Here is a 20,028-nt window from a genome sequence, read left to right as displayed (position 1 = left end):
ACCAACAGCTTCTGAGTCCTCTCATTTCTTTTTTCTCAAGGCTAACAGTTGCTAAGAAAACTTTTTGAAACCCTAAAAGCCACCTGATGAGGACTATTAACAATCAACGCCTTCAGGTGAGGGCCACAACACAAATAGTCTGATTTGTGGAGTTGCTTATAGAGGGACACTGGCTCCGAGTCCTGGTGAGCAGACTTCCTTTGTAACATCGCTCCTTCCCCCTTAATTGTTGGGAGTACGGTTGCAGGCTCCTTGCACATGGTGCTGCAGACTGACATAATTAAGCCTAGAGCAAACGAGATTCTTCTTTAGGTATTAAAAGTGCCTGTCTTGTAAATAATGTCATCATCTCTTTCATAGAAAGCACTTTCATTAAGAGCTGCGTTTTAATTTCAACACATTTGCATGAATTCATTTGGGTAGTGGTGGGGGGTGGTCTTTGATGATTTTTCATCTTCCATGAACTTGACAGGTGTTTCAATTAGGAAGTTAATAACCATCCCCCCCCACACCGCACCCCTCCCCGTGAGGAACCCTGAAAGAAATGTTTTCTCAACCACGTGTTCTAAATGGGGACATGTTCCCAATAATCACACACCTATTAGGCGACAGTGACTCTATTTACTGAGTTGACATACCCAGAGGAAAGTGGCTTTCTTCCTTTAAAGAGTAAAATGAGCCTGATTCCCCCCTTCTTGTACATATTTTTCAAAGGCTTGGGAAACAGGTGTGGGCGATATTCCAGAGGGGCAGGCGGGAACAGCAAGGGAATTCACTTTGGGTGAAGCTCACAGGGGGAGCAGGTTTAGAGTTTGGGATCTGGCAAATAAGCCGCGAAGGTCGGTCTATTAGGTCGGCTTCTTTCTGAAGCAGGCTCCCTGCACTCTCCTTGTGACAAACAGGGGGCAGTCTCTGTTAATTAAAGCCGGGAACAGCAGCCAGAGTGAGTCTCCTCTGAGAACCGGACTCAAATGTTCTGGTGACAGGCAATATTTTACAGAGATTGGAGACATTCTAAAATGGACTTTGCTGTCTAGATTTTGTCTCTTTTGGCGAAGGTGGTTTTTTTTTTTCTCCCTCTTTCTTAAAATCAAATTTAGAAGTATCTGAACACCCCCAACTCTTGTGGGAACGTGTCTGTGACCTATTCTTCTACCAGGCCACTGACCTAGGCTCCCAGCCCTATGCTTGCTGGGAGGTGCATTGGTGGGGTGCGGTGGGGGTGGGCAAGCAGGAAAGCAGAGGTTAGGAGTCTGGCATTCTGCACCCAGCCCCGGCTTTCCCATTTGCTGACCATGTGACCTTGGGACAAAGCCCTTAACCTCTTTGAGCCTCAGCTTCCTGGACCTCGGCAGGCCTGCTGGAACAGTCTTTTCCTATTCTGATTTAGTGCCTAGAAATATCCCAATCCCTCTGCGTGGTCCTGACAGCAGAAACTCCATTGTCTGTTCCTGTCGTACGGTTCCTTTCCTCCCTTGGTTTAACACCAACGGTCTTGCGTAAGAGAGCTTAGTAAGTTAATCAAAACAGCCTCTAAGTATTTTTTGAGTGTTTGTCATGCTTCTCGCTGCTGTAGGTGCTGGGAGATGCTGCAGGAATCAAGGCCCCTTTCTGTCCTGGAGTTTACCAATCGACGTGCGGAGACAGGAGACAGGCAAAAACCAAATATATAACATAATGTCAGATGGACAGGGAGTCTGGAGGCCTATTTTAGGAAGGCACTACCTGGAATGGTTAGAACACAGACCCAGGAGTCACATTTGTTGGGTCAAATGCCAACTGGGTGGCGTCCCTTGCTGCACTACTGTGGGCAATTGGTTTAATTGCTTTGGGCCTCAGTCTCTCCCTCTGTTGTGTGGGCCCGGTAATATTACCTAGAGATAGAGTTAAATAAGATCAGTCACTCAAGTGGTTTAGCAACTATTCCCAGATTGTCTGCGAGATGCCAGGCACTGCTTTGAGCATCTGTGAGGAGGTGATTTTAGAAAAGACAAGCTTAGTGGGTATGTTGTAAGCATCGAATAAATGTCAGCTATCATTAGCTCTCACACACCAATGCTTGTGTTTGTAGAGGCTCACACAGTGGTGGTGGGTGTGGGTCGACAGACATGTCACACTACCCTATTTCGGGAAGCTCATTCCGATGGCTCTGATGCATTTAGACTGAACAATCTCACACCTTGTCCAGGTGGGTTTGGGACAAAATACAGCCCATAATTCAGTGAGTCTCCGAGGGCTGGCATGCTTCCTGGATATGCTGGGTCAGGGTCGGCCTGGTTCGTTTTTTCCTGGAATAGGGTCATTCTATGCTAGTCTTTCGGAAGACAGTAGGTGACATTCTTCGAAGAGAAAACACAATTAGCTTAGCTCCCTGTCATTCTGAGAAAACTTGCAAGAGAGGCCAGTAACCACCTCTCTAGCATGCTTTTTCAGTTAAAGAGAACCCACTATGTCATTTTATATGTGGTCCAACTTTTTGGTGCTTTGAAAATGCCTGGAGAAGCCCCTGACTGAAGCCCAGGGCAGGGGGTGGGGTGGTTGGAGGCATCATTTCCCTGCAGATCGCCCAGCCGACTGCAAAGTGTATACTTAGTTAATGCAATTAAAAAAACAAAAACGCAGGGGCGTGTGGAGATCTAAATTCGGTGTCGCAGCTTTGGTGCAAATGCTGTTTGGGGGGCTATTGGAGTCAAATTCAAGCAGAGGACAGAAGTGGGAGAAATGAGACAGGGCCGACGGGTGGCTGGAATCTGCTGAGTGGAGAGGGCAGATTTGGAAATGCTGACGGGCGACGACCGGAGGCTGGAAGCCGAGGAGGCAAGGCCGGACTGCGCCACATCGGGTGAGGATGTCTGGGGGGCTCCGTGAGCACAGGCGCCAGCCGTCTCCGGAGACCCACGCGCGAACTCCAGGCGCGGGAGGGTGGCTGAGGCTAGGTGTCCAGGCCTTGCGTTGCACCGGATCTGGGCGCGCAGAGGAGGCGCGGCGGTGTGCCCTCCTGTGGAACGCAGGGAACGCCGCGAGGTCATAGAGGGACAGAAGTGGCAGGTCCTGGGGCCTAGGAGAGTCCCAGGAAAGACCTTCCAGGACGTGGGACGTGCTCCTGCCAGGTCTGCTCTCTCCCTACCCCCTGCGCTTCTTCGACTTCACTTCATCTCACGGCCTTCTCCCGGGGTTGCTGACCTCGGGGCCAGTGGCTTGCCACCCCGCCTTCCCAGCTGAGCCTTGGTCCTCGGCAAGTCCCAGGGAGTAGAACCATCCCGGATGCGCGCCTGGCTGGAGGGCGCATTCGGGGGAAAGGAAGGGCGAGGCGGCCCCGTGCACCATGGAGGGGCGATCCTGATCAGTCTGTACCCCAGTCCGCCTTGGAGTGGAAGCCACTTAGTCTGTCCCTAACCCCTCCGAGTCCCCTCTTCCCTGGAGGGCAGATTGGAGCCGCAGCTCCTCCGCACGCACGCCTGAAAAAGCCACGGGCGGAGCCGCCTCTTCGCCCGGAACAGGTCTGAGCCGTGCCTCCCTCCCCGAGAGGGCGCGGGAGGTCCCGCAGCCATCCTCCACCTGCCGGGAAACCCGAGCGGTGCCTTCAGCCCCGGTGGCTGCCGAAGCTCCCTCCTCCCCGCCCGCCAGCCTAGCTCAGCTCCGCACGCCCCCCAACTCGCTCCCGCCCCCCCGCCCGCCCGAGTCACCTCTTCCGCGCCCCCGCCCCTCTCGAGCTCGCGCCCGTTCCACCCCCCCTTCCCTCCTCTGCCCGCCCTCCTTCCCCTCCCCCTCCCCCTTTCCTCCCGCCCTCCCTTCATTCCACAAGTGTTGCTTCGCTCTCTCCAGCGCACTTGGCGAGCTGGAGAGGTGAGAGGGATCCTGCGAGCCGGCGCAGGGCGGCGAGTCCGGAGCCGCCGGCCAAGGCGAAGCGCGGACAGACCGACGCTCCCCTGCTCTCCGGCCCCCGCCTCTCCCCGCAGCCGGCCGGACCTGCACCCCGCGCTTGCCCCCGCTCATCCTTCCCCCGCCCGGTCAGGCGCGCTCCTCCCCGGCCGGCCCCTCGGCGCGCGGCGCGCTGGAGGCGAACGCGGGCTGAGCCGAGCGCAGTGGCCGCCGACCACCGAGCGCCCCGCGCCGCTCCCTGCATGTGCGGCCCGCGGCGGCTCGCAGCCCCCGGCAGCAGCCTCGGCAGCTTCGGCCGCGCCTCGAGAGGCGGCTGCAGCGGCTCCAGCGGCGGCCGAGCGGCCGAGCCCGGGCTGGGAGACACGATGCGCCGCGTCCTCCGGCTGCTCCTCGGCTGCTTCCTCACCGAGCTGTGCGCCCGCGTGTGCCGGGCGCAGGAGCGAGCGGGGCACGGGCAGCTGGCGCAGCTGGGCGGCGTGGTAGTGCTGGCGGGGGGCAACCGGTCCGGGGCCGCCTCGGGAGAGGCCGGCGAGGGCGCGGGGGCCTCGGACGCGCCCCCGACCCGGGCGCCCACGCCGGACTTCTGCCGGGGCTACTTCGATGTCATGGGCCAGTGGGACCCGCCGTTCAACTGCAGCTCGGGCGACTTCATCTTCTGCTGCGGGACTTGTGGCTTCCGGTTCTGCTGCACATTTAAGAAGCGGCGACTGAACCAGAGCACCTGCACCAACTACGACACTCCGCTGTGGCTCAACACCGGCAAGCCCCCCGCACGCAAGGACGACCCCCTGCACGACCCCACGAAGGACAAGACCAACCTGATCGTTTACATCATCTGCGGGGTGGTGGCCGTCATGGTGCTTGTAGGCATCTTCACCAAGCTGGGGCTGGAGAAAGCGCACCGGCCGCAAAGGGAGCACATGTCCAGGTGGGCTGCCTCCCCTCCCCCCGCCGCCTCCCCTCCAGGCGCCGCTCTCCCTCGTCTTCCCTCTCCACCTTTCCCTGGGCAATGGCGCTTCCCCCCCCCCCGCCCCCCCGCGTCTCCGCTGGGGGAGGTCGCCCGGGAAGCCAACTTCGGCTCCCCGCGCGGAGAGGGGGCGCTGGGCTCCGCACAGGTGTGGACTGGAGCGCGTGTGTGTATGGGGGGGGGGGTTCTCTGCACCCATCACCCTCCCGCCGCCCCCTCCCGCCTAGGATTGAAGCGGGTCTGAGACACACACAGCCCGGGAGCCCGCTGCCCCGGAGTCTTGGGTTTTGGGGAGGGGTCTACCCCTCGGATTCCAGACGCTAGCTTCTAGGTAAACAGGGCAGGCGGGCCCGTAAAGGGAAGGGGGGCGTGTGTGAGCCCGCGCGCGCGCGTGTGTGTGAGGGAGGGAAGGAGTGTGTGCCGCCTGCAACTCGTAAGGCTCGCGAAAAAGAGGCGAGGGAGGTGGAGAGAGAGAGAGGGGAGGGAGGGCGAGAACAAAAGCCTTGCCTGGAGCGGCCGCCTCTCTCTCTCTCTGAGCTGCCAGGTCCCCGGAATCGGGACCTCGGTTGCCTCCCGGCCACCCGCACCCCTCGCCCTTTTCCGCCGTCGCCACCTCTCCCTGCTGGGGGCCGGGGCCTTCGCCGCGCGCTGCGCCCCTTGCAGGGGGTTGGCGCGGACTCCAAGGGCGGGAGCCCCCCTCCCGCCCCCCTGATTCGTCAACTTTCCTGGTTGCCTTATTCATTATGCAAGTCCCAGCGCCAGCAAGTCGCAGCAGATGGGAGAAGGCATTTGGGGATTAATGGAGCTATTTGCCTTTTGCTTTTTTTAAAAGTGTCTAAATTGATTCGCACAACCCAGTAACTTTGGAGGCCGAGAACGCAACCCCCAGGACTCAGCCCCCAGACCCGACGGAGGCCAGGGTTGGCGTGAGGTCTGGGCAGGCGGGGTTGGAGAGCGACTGGCGGTCTTGGAACGGCTGGATGGCTGGGCGCTAGCTAGCTCGATCTTCTTGCCGAGTTTAGGCAACGGGGGTCGCCATGGGCCCCCCCCCCCCCGACACACACCCTCCCCACACCTCCGGCGGGGGCCCATGTGTGCTCGTGTGGATGCACGAGCTCCGTACGCCTGCCTAAAAAATCTGAACAAAGAGACCCACCAAAAATAGGCGAAGGAACATTACCACCTCACTAGTAATTATTTTCTATTTATACGCAGAGTATCCGATGATTCTTTTTTTTTCCCCAGAGGGGAGGGATTTGGGGCAAGAGGTGAGGAAGTTCCTCTTGGTTTGGGTCAGCAGGGAGGGGTGGGTGGATGTTGGGGTCTTGAAGCACAAAAGTAAGCTTCCAGGGGATTCAGGAAACCCTGACCCACTGAGCGAGTAACACGCTGGCCCCGCCCACCTCCTGCACCCCCAAGAAGCCCTGTCGCCAGCCCCACAGGCCGGAGTTTCACTTCCCCGCAGTCCCCGCCAGTCCCTGTAGCTTCCCGGGGTCTGTGTTGAGGTGAAGGAAGAGTACCGAGGCAGGACTGCGGCAGGCGGCGGGTGTCGCCTTGGTAGGGAGAGAGTCCCCAGGGATAGGTAGACTGCCTTGCAGATTCGGGTTAATTCCTCTGCTGAAGTATCCACTGAGCCTTTCCCTTGCAAATCAGCGCTTACAGAAGCCCTCCTGGGTGTTTGGGTGGGGGGTGGAGGAGGGGAGGAAAGGCGGGAGAAGGGGAGGTGGGAAGGTGCCAGCGGAGCTAAGGGTGGGCGGCTCCCTTTGGCCTGCGGCGGGAGAAGGTGATGTGTGATCTTCAGGCTCCGCGTGATCTGGGTATTCCTGTCGAGAGCGCTCCACCGCCGACCTGAGGGCCCAGGAGCGACTCCCATTCCTGTCCTGCCACCTTGCAGCTCTTGTCTGGAGAAAAAGAGTCCCCCCCCCAGCTTGGTCAGTTGTGGCCACTTCTGCAGGGACCACTAAAGGGCTGCTTGGGGGTGGCATCGCGGGGCACCCAGTCCTCTGATAACAGAGCCTGGCCACAGGACTCTCCGGGTACAGTTTGGAAATTCCAGAATGCGGTAGAAGTGCATTCTCTTGAAGAGAAAGGATAGTTGATTTTTATTGGCAGTTTCCACCCTGTGGTTTTCAACCCCAGCTGCTGTTTAGGACCACCTGGAGTGCTTTAAAAAAAAAAAAATCGTGTTGCTAGGGGCCCCGCCCTCGACAATTTCCATCAGAATCTCTAGGGTTGCTGAGTCTGTGTACTTTTGTAAAGCTCTCTAGGTTTTCCAGTGTGTGGACAGTTACCATTACGGAAAATGAAGGAACATTTGCCAAGCACCGTACTAGGGGTGTGTGTGTGTGTGTGTGTGTGTGTGCGTGCGCGTGTGTGCGCGCGCGCACGTGCATGTGTGTGTAAACACGCCTTTAGTGTGCACGGCTGCCCTAGGAGACAAGTGTTGTCAATTCCCACTGATGAGAAAATCACGGTTCAGGTTGGATGGCTTCTCCAAGGTCACACAGTTATAAAACTGCAGTCCCCAGGCCCCTGATTTCAAGGTGTTTTCAGTGCCAGTGAGCATTGGATGGGGGTGGGGGTGGGGGCTTCCTAAAATGCACATTCTTGTGTTCTGTCCGGAAAGGTTCTGGGTCAGTAAAGGTCTGGGATGAGCCCCAGAAATCCGCATGTAACAGTCTCCCTGAATGGCTCTTCAAAAGTGGCCTTGACGTTCTTGAGGAAGACTGTTCTTGAGTTTGGGACTATTTTTTACATTCTTGGGAATGGATGAATTAATCCAAGCCCACTCCCTTATTTGCATTTGGTTGTGTGTTTTCTGCACGTATTTCTGCTTTGTGTATTTGTGGTGCTGGGGGCTGCCCCAAGGACCGTCCAAATGCATGTTGCACTGTGTGTGTGCAGTTGTTCATTTCAAGTCCCAGCCACAGCCATGAGCTCATTGGGTTTTGCTTGTGGGGGCCAGGGGGTACCTGGGTGGGGTGCACCCAGCCACCTGAGAGCTTCTGGGTGAAATTAACGTCTCAGCCACAGCCTCTTAATTTATTTTGTCTTGGGCTGTGCGGGTCACTGAGATGAGGGGTTCATTCTCATTTCATCGGAAAGCACCCCTAGGTCACCAGTTGCTCCTGGTGGTATCCTGGAAGAGGCCTCCGTGATGTCGGTTTTCAGACCCAGAGTCCTGGGCATGTTGGCTGCTCCCTTCTGGGCCGACTGGGACCTGAAAACAGGAGAAAGTCGCTAATTCCAGGAGCTGCGGGGGTCTCACCCACGATATCAGAAGAGCTTCAGAGACCCTCATTCACCAGCCAGAGCAGCATTACATCCAGCCACTGTGGATCGGAACAAGTGACTGCAAACAGTGGCCGGCTGTGGTTACCCAACCATGCAGGCATGTTTTGTTTGGTCTGCAAGGTGTGGCTATTTATGTATTCTTACTTTTATTTTAAAGTTTCTCTCTCTCTCTCTCTCTCTTTTTTTTTTCTTTTTCGGTGAAACATTTTGCACATACAAAAGAAAAAACTTGAAACATAAAAATGTCTTTAGGGTTTGTCACTCCCGGTACGACTGCCATTTGGAGCCGGCTCATTCTCGGTAGTGGGGGGGGGGCTGTTCTGTGCATCGTAGGGGGTCTGGCAGCAAGCTTCGACTCCACCCACTATGCCAATAGCACCCCCCTTACAACCCAGGTGTGACAGTTAAAAAAAAAATGTCCTCAGTCATAGCCACATGTCATCCGGGGGTAGAATCACCCCCAGTTGAGAGTTACTAATCCAGGCCACACAATTATTAGTATTTTGTCATGTTTGCTTTAGTACACACTCTGTATTTTCTTTTCCTCTGTCCCTTTCTCCCTCCCTTTCCTTTTCCTGTGTTTCTTGGCTGAAACATTTGAAAACGAATTGCAGACATGGCACTTCATCCCTAGATACTTCAGCGTGGATTGCCTAAGAACAAGGACATTCTCCCCCACGACACGATCCTAGGATCACCCTCGAGAAGAAGGGCAGAAAGTCTGTCATACCATCAAGTAGCCAATCAGGGTAACATTTTCCTGGTCGTACCAAAGATGTCCTCTGGAGCTTGAGCTCCCAAACTCGGATCCGGTCAAGGCTCACTGCATCTGGCTGTAAAATTTCTTCAGTCTCTGTCATACATTGTGTTTTAAAACCAACTTAGAACTAAGGAGATTTCACGTAGAAATCCCGATTCCTGACTTCTCTTGAGAAACTGGTAGTTTGGACAACACTGACGTGCATTTTCCCAGGGAAGCTGTTGGTTGCCACCCAGTGGTGAGTTCCCTCTTTAGGAAGCTCTCAGGTCGGCCTCCGTCTCCACCCCCACTCTGGAGTCCCTGGAGACTCAGTGGAGCCTACCTCAAGTCAGATGTCTGGAGATTCCATCCAGCCTGGCCGCTTAGGAGCTGTGTGACCTTGGGAATGTGACTTCACCTCTCTGAGTTTTAGATTCTTGTCTGTAGAATGAGACCCTGGTGATCCCTATGTCCCAGGCTTGTGCGAGGTTTCACTGAGACTGGACTTGGGAGGCCCTTAGCACAGGACCTCTTTATGGTCACTGCTCAGCAAGTTTTACCCCTTTGCCATCACCCTTATTACTGGAATTTTCTACCCCTTACCTGCCAAAGGGGTAAATGTTGTAGTCTGAAACTCAGTACCTAGTCCTTGCCCTATTCCATCTTTTAAGCTGTGTGGCATTGGTCCAGTCTCCTAACTCCTTCAGAGTTAAGCAGCAGAGGGGGACAGGTTCAGAATAGGAGAGAAGACCCAGGAATGGCCTCATTAAATGCCTTGCAAAGTGTTGGCCTGGGTGATATGAAAGAAGCCTTGTCCAGCCTGCTATTTCACCACGAGCTTGTGTATAAGTGCTCATTTAATTCCAGGCCCTGCCCCAGTGAGGCAGGCCTTAGGACAGTGTGCCTCTGAAGAGGCACAGATCGCTTTCCGTGAGGATGAACGAGGCCCTGGGGAGTGGAGGAGTCAGACTTCCAACCCGGACAGTCTGAGGCCAGGGCACAGGTCCCTGACCACTAGGCTGCACGGCCTTTGAGTGGACACGTGCTGGACTAACGTGCTCTCAGATCGCAAAGAAGTGCTTGCTGTTCTGCAAATGGCGACACGTGCAGGGGGGCCAGTTCAAGGAGCCCCTGTAAGATCAAGACCAGGAGTGTTTCCTGCATCCGCCCCTGGCAGGGCCAGCGCCCTTGGAAGCAGCAGTTGATGAGAAGCGACCTTGGGGGCAGGAATGTGTGTTTGAAGCTCCATACGCTTGAGGCCAGTAGGGAACACATGTCATTATTTTGCCCACCTTCAAACAGAATCAGAAATCCAACTGGCACATTGCACAGCACAGTGTCCCGGGTGCTTTTCAAACACGCTTCAGAAGAGCTGGAGTCCCTTTTAAAGAAGCAGCATCAACCGATAAACGTCTCGCCTCCTTTTGCCTTTTCTCTCTTCCCGCTGCCCCTTTTTCCTTCATGTCTGTGGTTACCCTCTGGCTTTGACCAGCTCCCCAGCTTGGAGAAACCCTTGCAGGCAAATCTTGTTGCCCATGGAGAAGTCTCTATAAATTCTCGCTCGTGGCAGGTTACTTTACTTCTCTTTGGGCGATGGAGTCCTTGCATTTTAGCAGTCACCTTCAGTGGGGTATATACTTTACACAGTAAAAGGCACACGTTTTAAGTTTAAGTGTGGTTTCAGGAGCTTTGCCTTTACCTGTGTAACCACCACTCCAGAAAGTTACCTCATGCCCACGGCCCTTGCGTTCTTGAAAAAGTAAAAGATGCTTCAGAGGAAATGTTGCGGAATCCTATTCAGGTGTTTAAATGTCAGAACATAGTTTAGACCTCGGGATTCCTGGGAGCTTTGAAGCCAGATGAGGAGGTTCTGAGCTCTGTTTGGGAATGTTGGGGTCTTTTATTTGCTCGCTGTGATTGGAAAGTGAAGGAACACCGTATTCTCTTTTTGTTCCTCAAATATGCCAAGCTCATTGCTACCTTGGAACTGTCGCGTTGGTTTGGCTCGAATCCTCTGTCAGACCTCATGCGCTGGCTCCCTTGCCATGGAGGTCTCCACTCTGGTGTCGCCTTCTCCGAGAAGCTGTCCCTGACGACCCTGACGACTCAGTTACCATTGCCCGCCCCCCTCCGGCTCATCGCCTGGTGTTTCTTGCTTCATTTCACATTACAGCCTAAAATTAACTTATTAATTTCCTGGTTTGCTACTTGATTATCTGTATCTTTGCTTTACTGTCCAAAGTAAGGAGTGTGGGGACACCACATCTCTTCTGTTGTATCTTCAGTGTCTAGAACAGTATCTGGCACGGACAAAACCAGTATCTGGTTTCTGACATCATAATTTACAAAAGAAAGTATCTTGTCTTTTGTTCATTCATTCATTCATTCATTCACCCATTCATGTATTCATTTCATAGGTATTTATTGAGCACCTATGGCATACCTAGTACTGTTTTGAGAGCTATAAGAGAATAGTGACAATACAGACGCAATCCCTGCACTCAAAAGAGGTAACAGTCAAATGGCACGAGACAAATAACACACGAGTACATCTAGAAAGAAATTGACGCTAAATTGAAACTTAGGAAATTGCCAATATTCAATCATCTATGACCACAAAAATGGCAATGTTTCAAGGTAATTGTTCTGAGCTGGGACAAGAGATATCAAAGAAAAGTGTAGTTTCTTTAGTAAGGTTCCTGTATTAGTTATGGTTCTCCAGAGAAACAAAACCTGTAGGAGATATAGAGAGAGAGAGAGCAAGAGTGAGATACATGATGTGGACTTGCCATTAGGAAGTCTGAAATCTGCAGAGCTGACATCCCAGTTTGAAGGCTGTCAGGCAGGAAAATTCCCTTTTACTCAAGAGAGGGTGGGACTTTTGTCTCTGCATGCCTTCAACTGATTAGATGAGGCCCACCCGAATGCTAGAGGGCAATGTACTCAGTCTGTTGAATGTCAGTGTTCATCTCATCCAAACGCACATTCTTAGATGCATCCATGATGACGTTTCACCAAATATTTGGGCACCCTGTGCCATAGTCAAGTGGACACTTAAAAGCTACCATTATAGTTCTTTTAGGGACTTAGTACTCAGAGTATGTCCTGTGGAGCCGCCTCATTTTCGTGACCTGGGAGCTTGAGTGGAAGAATCTCATGCCCTGCCTCAGACTTACTGAAATAGAATCTACATTTTTAACAAGACCCCGAGGTAGCACGAATGCACATGGTTTGAGAAGCACCCAAACTATGTGCCGCAAATAGATGGCAAATCCTTGGGAATTTGGTTTATAACACATAGTTGGTGATGTCCATTGTCTTATTTATGAAGCTTTTTGGACACGTATTTTAACATGTTTTTTGGTCTGTACCCTAATCCATACACATTTATTGTACTAATAAGTATGTGCATGGACCAGTGAACAGTTGTTAGGTACATTATAAAGCACACATAAAAACAAATTTTAAGCTGAGCTGAAAGTGCAGTAAATATTAAAGTCTGTTGGTAAGCATGATGACGTCATGTAATCATTAGCTAATGTCAAATCATGATGTTTGTTGAGGATGAAACTTACCATTAATAAACAGTCCACATTTTGAATATTTTTCATGAGAATTTTGACTATTTTTGGCTGACTTGGCTTTGATCTGAATAGAACATTGTTGTTTTTAACCTTGTAACAAGCTAGCTGTTGAAGAAAAGTGGAGAGGCAACGCAATTGTTTTCTTTTTATGTGTATATATAAAATTTACTGGTTTCCATACAATACCCAGTGCTCATCCCAACAGGTGCCCTCCTCAATGCCTAGCACCCACAACGTGATTGTTTTCTTGTGCTTCCTCTATCAGAATTTTCTTCAGCCTGTGGTTTTGTTACGGTTGGGGGCGCGGTGGTGGTGGTTAAGCCATGTGCCTGCTCAGTGATGGTTAGCCTCGCTAAACCTAGATAATGTATCTGCCTATCCCCTTTAGGGGGGCACATAGCTGTAATATGGGCAATGTACCCCAGTCACCGTTCTTGGTCTGAGCTTCCTGATTCTCGCTGGCTGACGTGGGCATCTCAAGTGAGGGTGCCAGCATCCATACCCATATTGCATTGATTCCTCACTTGAATAACTAAAGACCATACACAGGAGTTCTTGGATTTCCTGTCCTTATGCCAAATCATTTTTTTTTTGTGGTGCGTAGCGTGAGTGGACTCTACTTTGAAGACTGCTTTTCCAGGATATGGAGGCCTCTTAAGAACTCTCCTCTCCATTGCATGCCCTGGGAAGGGCTGCCTTGGGGAAAAGCATCCTTGGCTTTTGGGCTGGGTTTTCAGGAACTTCAGCACACCGGAGAGGCCCAGGGAATGTGCAGATAGCCACGCTGACCGAGTTCGTGGTAGCTGTCCTGATAACTTACTTTACTAACCTCTTGAAAGCCTGAATAACATGGAATTCCGGGGGGGACTCCTTAGAGGAACTGGTGAAAGCTATGGCTCCTTGCTTGAGAAAAATACACAAACAAAATTTCCATTCAATGCCCGAGGGGTCCAGGGACGCCCTGAAGTTCATGATGAAGATCCTGTTTAGAAGTGAAAAAGGCATATCAGGTTTGGAGCGCCTGCTTTACCTCAAACCTTCCGTTTCCTGCAGCCTCCTTGAGTTTCAGACTCTGCTTACAGCACAGAGTAAGGAAGGAGGCTGAACTCTAATTTCAGAGACACTCGGGTTTGTATCTCAATCCCTGCAGTGATGAGCCGGGTGAACTTGAACAGTTTTTTTTTTTTTGCTCCATAAAATGGGTAGGATAATCCTCACCTTGAAAGGTCCCTTCCTTATTGCCTATCCTCCAGCTTCATTGGACTTTTGGCTTGTACTTCAAGTATATGAACTCTTTACTGCCCCAGGGCCTTTGCATTTGCTGCTCCAGCTGCCAGGAAGTTTCTTTCCATCACCTTTACGCGATCAACTCCTTCTTACAGTTCAGGGCTCACCTCAAATGTCAACTCCTCAGGAAAGCTTTTCCTGGTCACCTTATCTCTCTCTCTCTCTCTTTCTCTCTCTCTGTTTATGTAGAATTTTAGAAAAGTGTACAATTCAGTGGTTTTTGACATATTCATAAATTGAAGCAACTATCACTCCTGTCTGATCCCAGAACATTTTCATGGTTGAAAGTCCGTATACATTCCAGAGCCACTCCCCAGTCCTCCCTATCTCCAGCCCCTGGCCACCCCTGGTCTCCTTTTTATCTCTATGGATTAACCCCTTCTCAACACTTAATGGAAATAGAATCACGTACCCCGTGGCTTTTTGGGTCCTTTGCAAGGAGCTTCAAGTTTCCAGGTTCCATCCATGTTGTAGCAGGTGTCGATGTTTCCTTCCTTTTTGTGGCTGAATCATACTCCACTGCATATAACACATTCTGCGTGTCCATTCATCAGCTGATTTGGGTTGTTTCCACTTTGGGGCTGTTGCGAATAAGGCTACCATGTGTCGGTGTCGCTTGATCGTGTTATACTTTTTATTTACTTTTTTTTAATTTTTTATTTATTTTTAATGTTTATTTATTTTTGAGACAGAGAGAGACAGAGCATGAATGGGGAAGGGGCAGGGAGAGAGGGAGACACAGAATCTGAAGCAGGCTCCAGGCTCTGAGCTGTCAGCACAGAGCCCGACGCGGGGCTCGAACCCACGAACTGTGAGATCATGACCTGAGCCGAAGTCAGACGCCTAACCGACTGAGCCACCCAGGCGCCCCACGTGTTATACTTTTTAAAAATGTATTTAACACGCATATATTTTTTTATCCTGTCCCCTAGAATACAAGGTTTGGTAAGACAGTGATCTTGTGCATCTTGCATACTGGCTGTGTTCCCAGAGCTTTGACTAGTGCCTGGCACATAGTAGGCAATGGATATTTGTTGAGTGAATGAGTGAATGATTGGGAGCTGTCGTTATTGTCTTGCGTCTTGGCACGCTCAGTCTGTTCCTCTAATGCGCGAGGGACTCTTGCTGTGTCCCCTGTAGTTCACATCTGACACTTCTCACCCGCTGTGGTTTTTGGGCCATTGTCTCCTTGCCCCCTGAGCAACCACTCAGTCCCCAAGCTTGGGGCCTCCGTGAGCCTAACACAGGCTCAGACTTGGATGTGCACCTGAAAACACGGGTGGCTGCCCCTGGAGTTTCTGAGTCAGTAGGTCTGGGTGGACCCGAGAATTTGCCTTTTAACGTGCTCCCAGGTGATGCCGGTGCCGCTCGTTGGCAGACATTGTTTGAGAATCGATGCTATGCGGGGGCTAAATTTCAGCCGGCAGGCTGACCTCTCTCAAACAGCTCTCCTTCCGTCTCTGTCTCCCTCGATGTGGGCTCAGAGGGTTCTGGTTGGTTAGGAGCATCTGGATGTATCCTAAACCATGGCAGTATGACTTGTGGGTGTGTACCCTGAGAAGCTCTCCCTGGTCCGAGAGGAGGCATGAATGAGGGTGCCTTTGGCTGTGTTGTGTTCAGAGGCAGGGAGGTGCTGAGCGTCTCGGTGCCCATACTTAGGGAAATATTGGGGAAATGGCTAAGCAGGGCTGATACTCGTCTGCTTCTCCATGAAACCACTGGGGAAAGGAGATTCACACTTAGCATCTTGGCTAGCTCTCCTGTCGCGCCAAGAGGAAGAAGCAGAATGAGGTTGGTGGTCAAAACACGGCTCGTGTCAGAGATGCACACCTGTGCAGTTATACCCACAATAGTACGTATCGTTCAAGGATAATCCTGTCTCAGGAATGACCTGGTGGAGCGTAGGCTGAGAGGCAGACGTGGGGTGGTGAGGTCTGACCTTAGATGTGGTATCCGCTTGGCACTTACCTCTGTTCTGCTCTCTGTGCAAACGCTGAGCGGCTTTACTAAGGTTACATCTAATTGCGAAGGTCACCGTTCTGGGGGAACGGCGTACCCCCGCCCCATAACAAAAGCTTTTTTAAAGTCCTGGTCTTGTGGTCCTCAGAATGTGACGTTATTGAGGAATGGGATTTTGCACATGTAATGACTTGAGATGAGCTTATCCTGGAGGAGGGTGCGCCCCAACCCAGTATGACTGGTGTCCTTAAAAGCAGGTCTTGACGGGAAGACAGAGCCTCGTGAGACACACGGGGCAAAGATGGAGGAAGAGCCTGGGGGTGAGGCAGCTGCGAGCTAGCAGATGCCAGAGATTTCCACCAGAAATCTACCGGAAGCCAAGAGGAGGCAAGGGAGGAGTCCCCTAATATCCTGATTTTGGACTTCTGGCCTCCAGAACTGTGAGACAGTACATTTGTGTGGTTTGGGGCCACTTAGTGTGGGGCACTTTGTTACAGCAGCTGGGAGAAACTCACACAGTCACTGCACACCTCTCAACTAGTTTTCTTATTTGTCAAAGACAGCAGAAAGAATACTGACCCTTGGATGAGTGTCAAGGAGGCGAAACGTGATGATAAAACCCAGTTGGTGACTCAGGTTGTAAGCTTGCCCTATGTCCCAGCTACTGATTAAGAGGGGCACCCACCTTGGGGGGTATGGATAGATTGTGCCAAATCCTAACTACAGGAAACCCAATGCACTCAGCGTACAGAGCTGTGAAAATGGACTCTTGTTCAAAGACCCGTGCAACGGGCTGTGTGACTTTTAGCAGGTTAATTCACTTCTCTGAGCCTTTGTCCGCTCATCTGCAAAGAAGGAGTAATAAACCTCATAAGGTGTTTGTAAGCCCCTTAGTTAAGGCTTAACGTGATTCACACGGTGCCCCACTTGTGGTAAGCACCCTATAAATGTTATTTGTGGCTAATAGTGGACCGCTGATGTACGTGGGGTGTGGTATCAGGTGTCAGCTATGAGGGGGGCTAAGTTTATGGGGTGCAGACGCATTCCATATATTCCATATCCTCTCCACAGCTCTCTGCAAGGCAGGTGATATTGCTAATTACACATCTCTTGTGGGGAACGCGTGTCCTGTTTTGCATGAAGTCCTTATGTAATCTGTAATTGCAGTGATCTTTTTAACTTCCTGATGTCTTTTTCTCCCTCCCACCTCTAACGAGCATGGCAACTCCGTGGAGTAAGGGGCCTCGTCCTCCTAAGCACAGTGCTCAGAACACAACAGGTGCCAGTCATTGCGTTTGGAATGAACAGATTTCAATTCTTTCTCTTTTCAGGGCCCTTGCAGATGTCATGAGGCCACAGGGCCACTGCAACACCGACCCCATGGAGAGGGACCTCAACATTGTGGTTCATGTCCAGCATTATGAAAACATGGATACCAGAACTCCCATAAATAATCTTCGTAAGTATAGCTGTGTGGTCCGTTTCCAGCCCCACGTGGTGACCCAGGCAGTGGTCACGTGTCCAGATTGCATGGGATGTGTTTGGATTCATTAAGAGCTTTTCTGTTTGTTGCCTAGTTGCAAGTTTTCTTCCATCTCTCCGGATGAAGCTAGCTAGCTGTGTTCGGCATCATCCGATTTCACTCGGTTGGTGTTTCTGTTACAGATTGATCCATTCGGTTGGCTTCTGATGGTTGGTTCTTCCGTTAACTAATGGCCCTCTTCGTTGGTTCATCATGGGGACTTAGTTAACCAATGGGTTACTTGGTTGTTTCATTTTACGTAATCTGTTTGGCATTGACCCATTTTATTCGTTCATCTTGATCGGAAAATCGTTTAACCAGTGGTCCATTGGCTTATTTGCTTCCTGAGGTGGACCAGTTGTGACCTTTAGGCTTCATGCTGTTTTCAGTGAATGGATAGTAGTTCAGAAGAATTTGATCTCTTTTTCATAAAAAAGAGGGTTTCATAAAAATAATTGCAAACTACTCTGAGTATGTACACATGAACATACATGTGCATTTGTGTATGTGGGGTCTTGACTGCTGGTTATGTTGCTTTGGGGTGCTTATTCCTTGCTATTATGTTTTCAAGTTACCCCCCCACATGAAAGTAATGTGGAGGGCTTCGTTTAAAATAACACAAGCCAGACAGTTTAAAGGATGTATTTAGTTGTGGCTGGAGGTTCTTAAAAACACGGCACATTTTATAGTCTGGGTCGCCTTTGCTGAAGCCCCGTTACAAAAGTTGCATTGGTAGCTTATTTGCTGAATCACCATTTCGGACTTTTGGCTACAAATTCTGATGCTTGATGGGTAGAGGAATAAATCTGCCTTATGTGACACAGGTGATGTAGATTCTCTGATTCTGCATTGTGATAATTTTTCATAGGCTTGGAAATGTTGCCACATAGTTATCAAGCCAACGTTTACATGGTTCGGAAAAGGGCTACCAAATAGAATGTCTTAGGTTTCGCTGTATTCAATGATTTGGCATTATTTATTTATGAATCGGGTCATAGAACGGAGTGAGGAATGACCACATTTTAGAGCGAAATACATCAGCAGTTGGAAGTTTTATGACCAAACCTCACAGCCCTGAAAGATACGGTAAATTGCACCAACTCGGAAATGGCAGTTGCTGAGTTCCATTCTGTCTCTGATGGAAATGAGCACATTCCCTTTAAGGTGTCACTGGGAAAGAAGCAGAACCTAGTTGTATGTGGGTCCCAGACGTCACACGTGAGAGAATGTGGTCACGGAGTAGACAAAGGTGAAATGGTATGGAGTCCGTGGCTCTCCAAGGGGAGTTAACAAGTTTCTCGTGTGAAGTTGTAAGTTTTGTGGTGATTTTTGAATCAACACTCAAACAGAATAACAACCTCACTGAAGTCACCCACGTTTCATCATTGCATTAGGCCAAAGGGCACGGAGCGTTAATGAACCTTGTTGAAATAAGGGACTTCTGTTAAAAGTTGTACTGGAGATAAATTACTGCTCAGAGATGGGTGTCCAGGCACTGAGGAATTCAGAAGTCTCTTGTGACAGACTAACTTGGTTTATTTATGATTCTTGCGTTTGGCCTATGTCTGAGTCTCAGTAATCAGAGATATTTATACCAATTAAAAAAATGTCCTGTAATGTTCTCTTGGGTGGATGTACGCCAGAGCATTCCTGGTGGACTACAGAAGAGAATTTCAGGTCTACACAAAGACTTACTGCATTCGTACAAGATGTTAATTTCCTATACTGCTGCTGGGATGATCCAGTCCTTATTTCCTAGAATTTTTGGGAAGGTCTGGAAAGATAAGAAGCGTATAGCTTTTCCTCCAATTTACATTAATCAGTTGAATTTTGTTTAAAATTTTGTTTAAAATGTATCTATTTTTTGGGGCGCCTGGGTGGCTCAGTCGGTTAAGCGTCCGACTTCAGCTCAGGTCACGATCTCATGGTCCATGAGTTCGAGCCCCGCGTCAGGCTCTGGGCTGATGGCTCAGAGCCTGGAGCCTGTTTCGGATTCTGTGTCTCCCTCTCTCTCTGCCCCTCCCCCATTCATGCTCTGTCTCTCTCTGTCTCAAAAATAAATAAACGTTAAAAATTAAAAAAAAAATGTATCTATTTTTGAGAGAGAGATAGAGCGAGCATGGGAGGGGCAGAGAGAGAGTTAGAGAATCCGTAGCAGGCTTCTGACTGTCAGTACAGAGTCTGATATGGGGCTTGAACTCACAAACTGTGAGTGAGATCATGACCTGAGCCAAAACCGATAGTCAGAAGCTTAACCGATTAAGCTTAACTGATTAACCGATTAAGCCACCCAGGGGCCCCTTAATCAGTTTAATTTTCACAGTTAATTTAGTACTTGGTAGTAAAGATAGCCTTCCTTGTAGTGATTTTGTCTTTTTATTGATTCACAAGAGCTATTTACATATTGTAGACACAGGGAAAATTTACATGTTCAGAAGAGGGAATGATTTTGGAAGTTCATTGACAGGCTAGGCCTAAATGACTGATATTTATCAATTATTGGGGCTTCAAGAGGCCAGGCAGTCACCAGAGCCCATTTTGACCCATAGAGGACTAGGAAAGAAGGAATTCATTCCAACTGAGAAGTTAGACCAGCTCTTGGTGCCAGAATTAGAATGCACCTATTGAATTGAACCCTTCTCTGGACATTGTGAGCAGTGAAGATTTACCATTACCAAAAATGGAAAGAAAGGTGCATCCATTTGTGATATACCAAGAGGGGGCACATCATGCCATTGTTGCAGTATTCTTCACTAAACATGCAAGTTACCAGACTTGACTGGGAATTCTATAA

General features: G+C 50.5%; 1 protein-coding gene across 2 annotated transcripts in view; it reads left to right on the top strand.

Moving 5' to 3' along the window:
• The first annotated feature begins 3,785 nt into the window (after window positions 1-3,785).
• SHISA9 (shisa family member 9) overlaps window positions 3,786-20,028 on the top strand; it is a 278,295-nt gene continuing 262,052 nt past the window's right edge. For both annotated transcript variants that reach the window (XM_060648543.3, XM_060648542.3), the window contains exons 1-2: window positions 3,786-4,810; window positions 17,044-17,171. In XM_060648543.3, the coding sequence (XP_060504526.3) occupies window positions 4,125-4,810; window positions 17,044-17,171 (814 nt within the window). In that variant the 5' untranslated portion in view covers window positions 3,786-4,124. The remainder of the gene's footprint in view (window positions 4,811-17,043; window positions 17,172-20,028) is intronic.

Source organism: Panthera onca, chromosome E3 (genome assembly GCF_046562875.1).
Source record: "Panthera onca isolate mPanOnc1 chromosome E3, mPanOnc1 haplotype 2, whole genome shotgun sequence".
NCBI classification, from domain to species: Eukaryota; Metazoa; Chordata; class Mammalia; order Carnivora; family Felidae; genus Panthera; species Panthera onca.
Note: the sequence above shows the minus strand (reverse complement) of the source record. Positions and strands in the feature narration are given on the sequence as shown.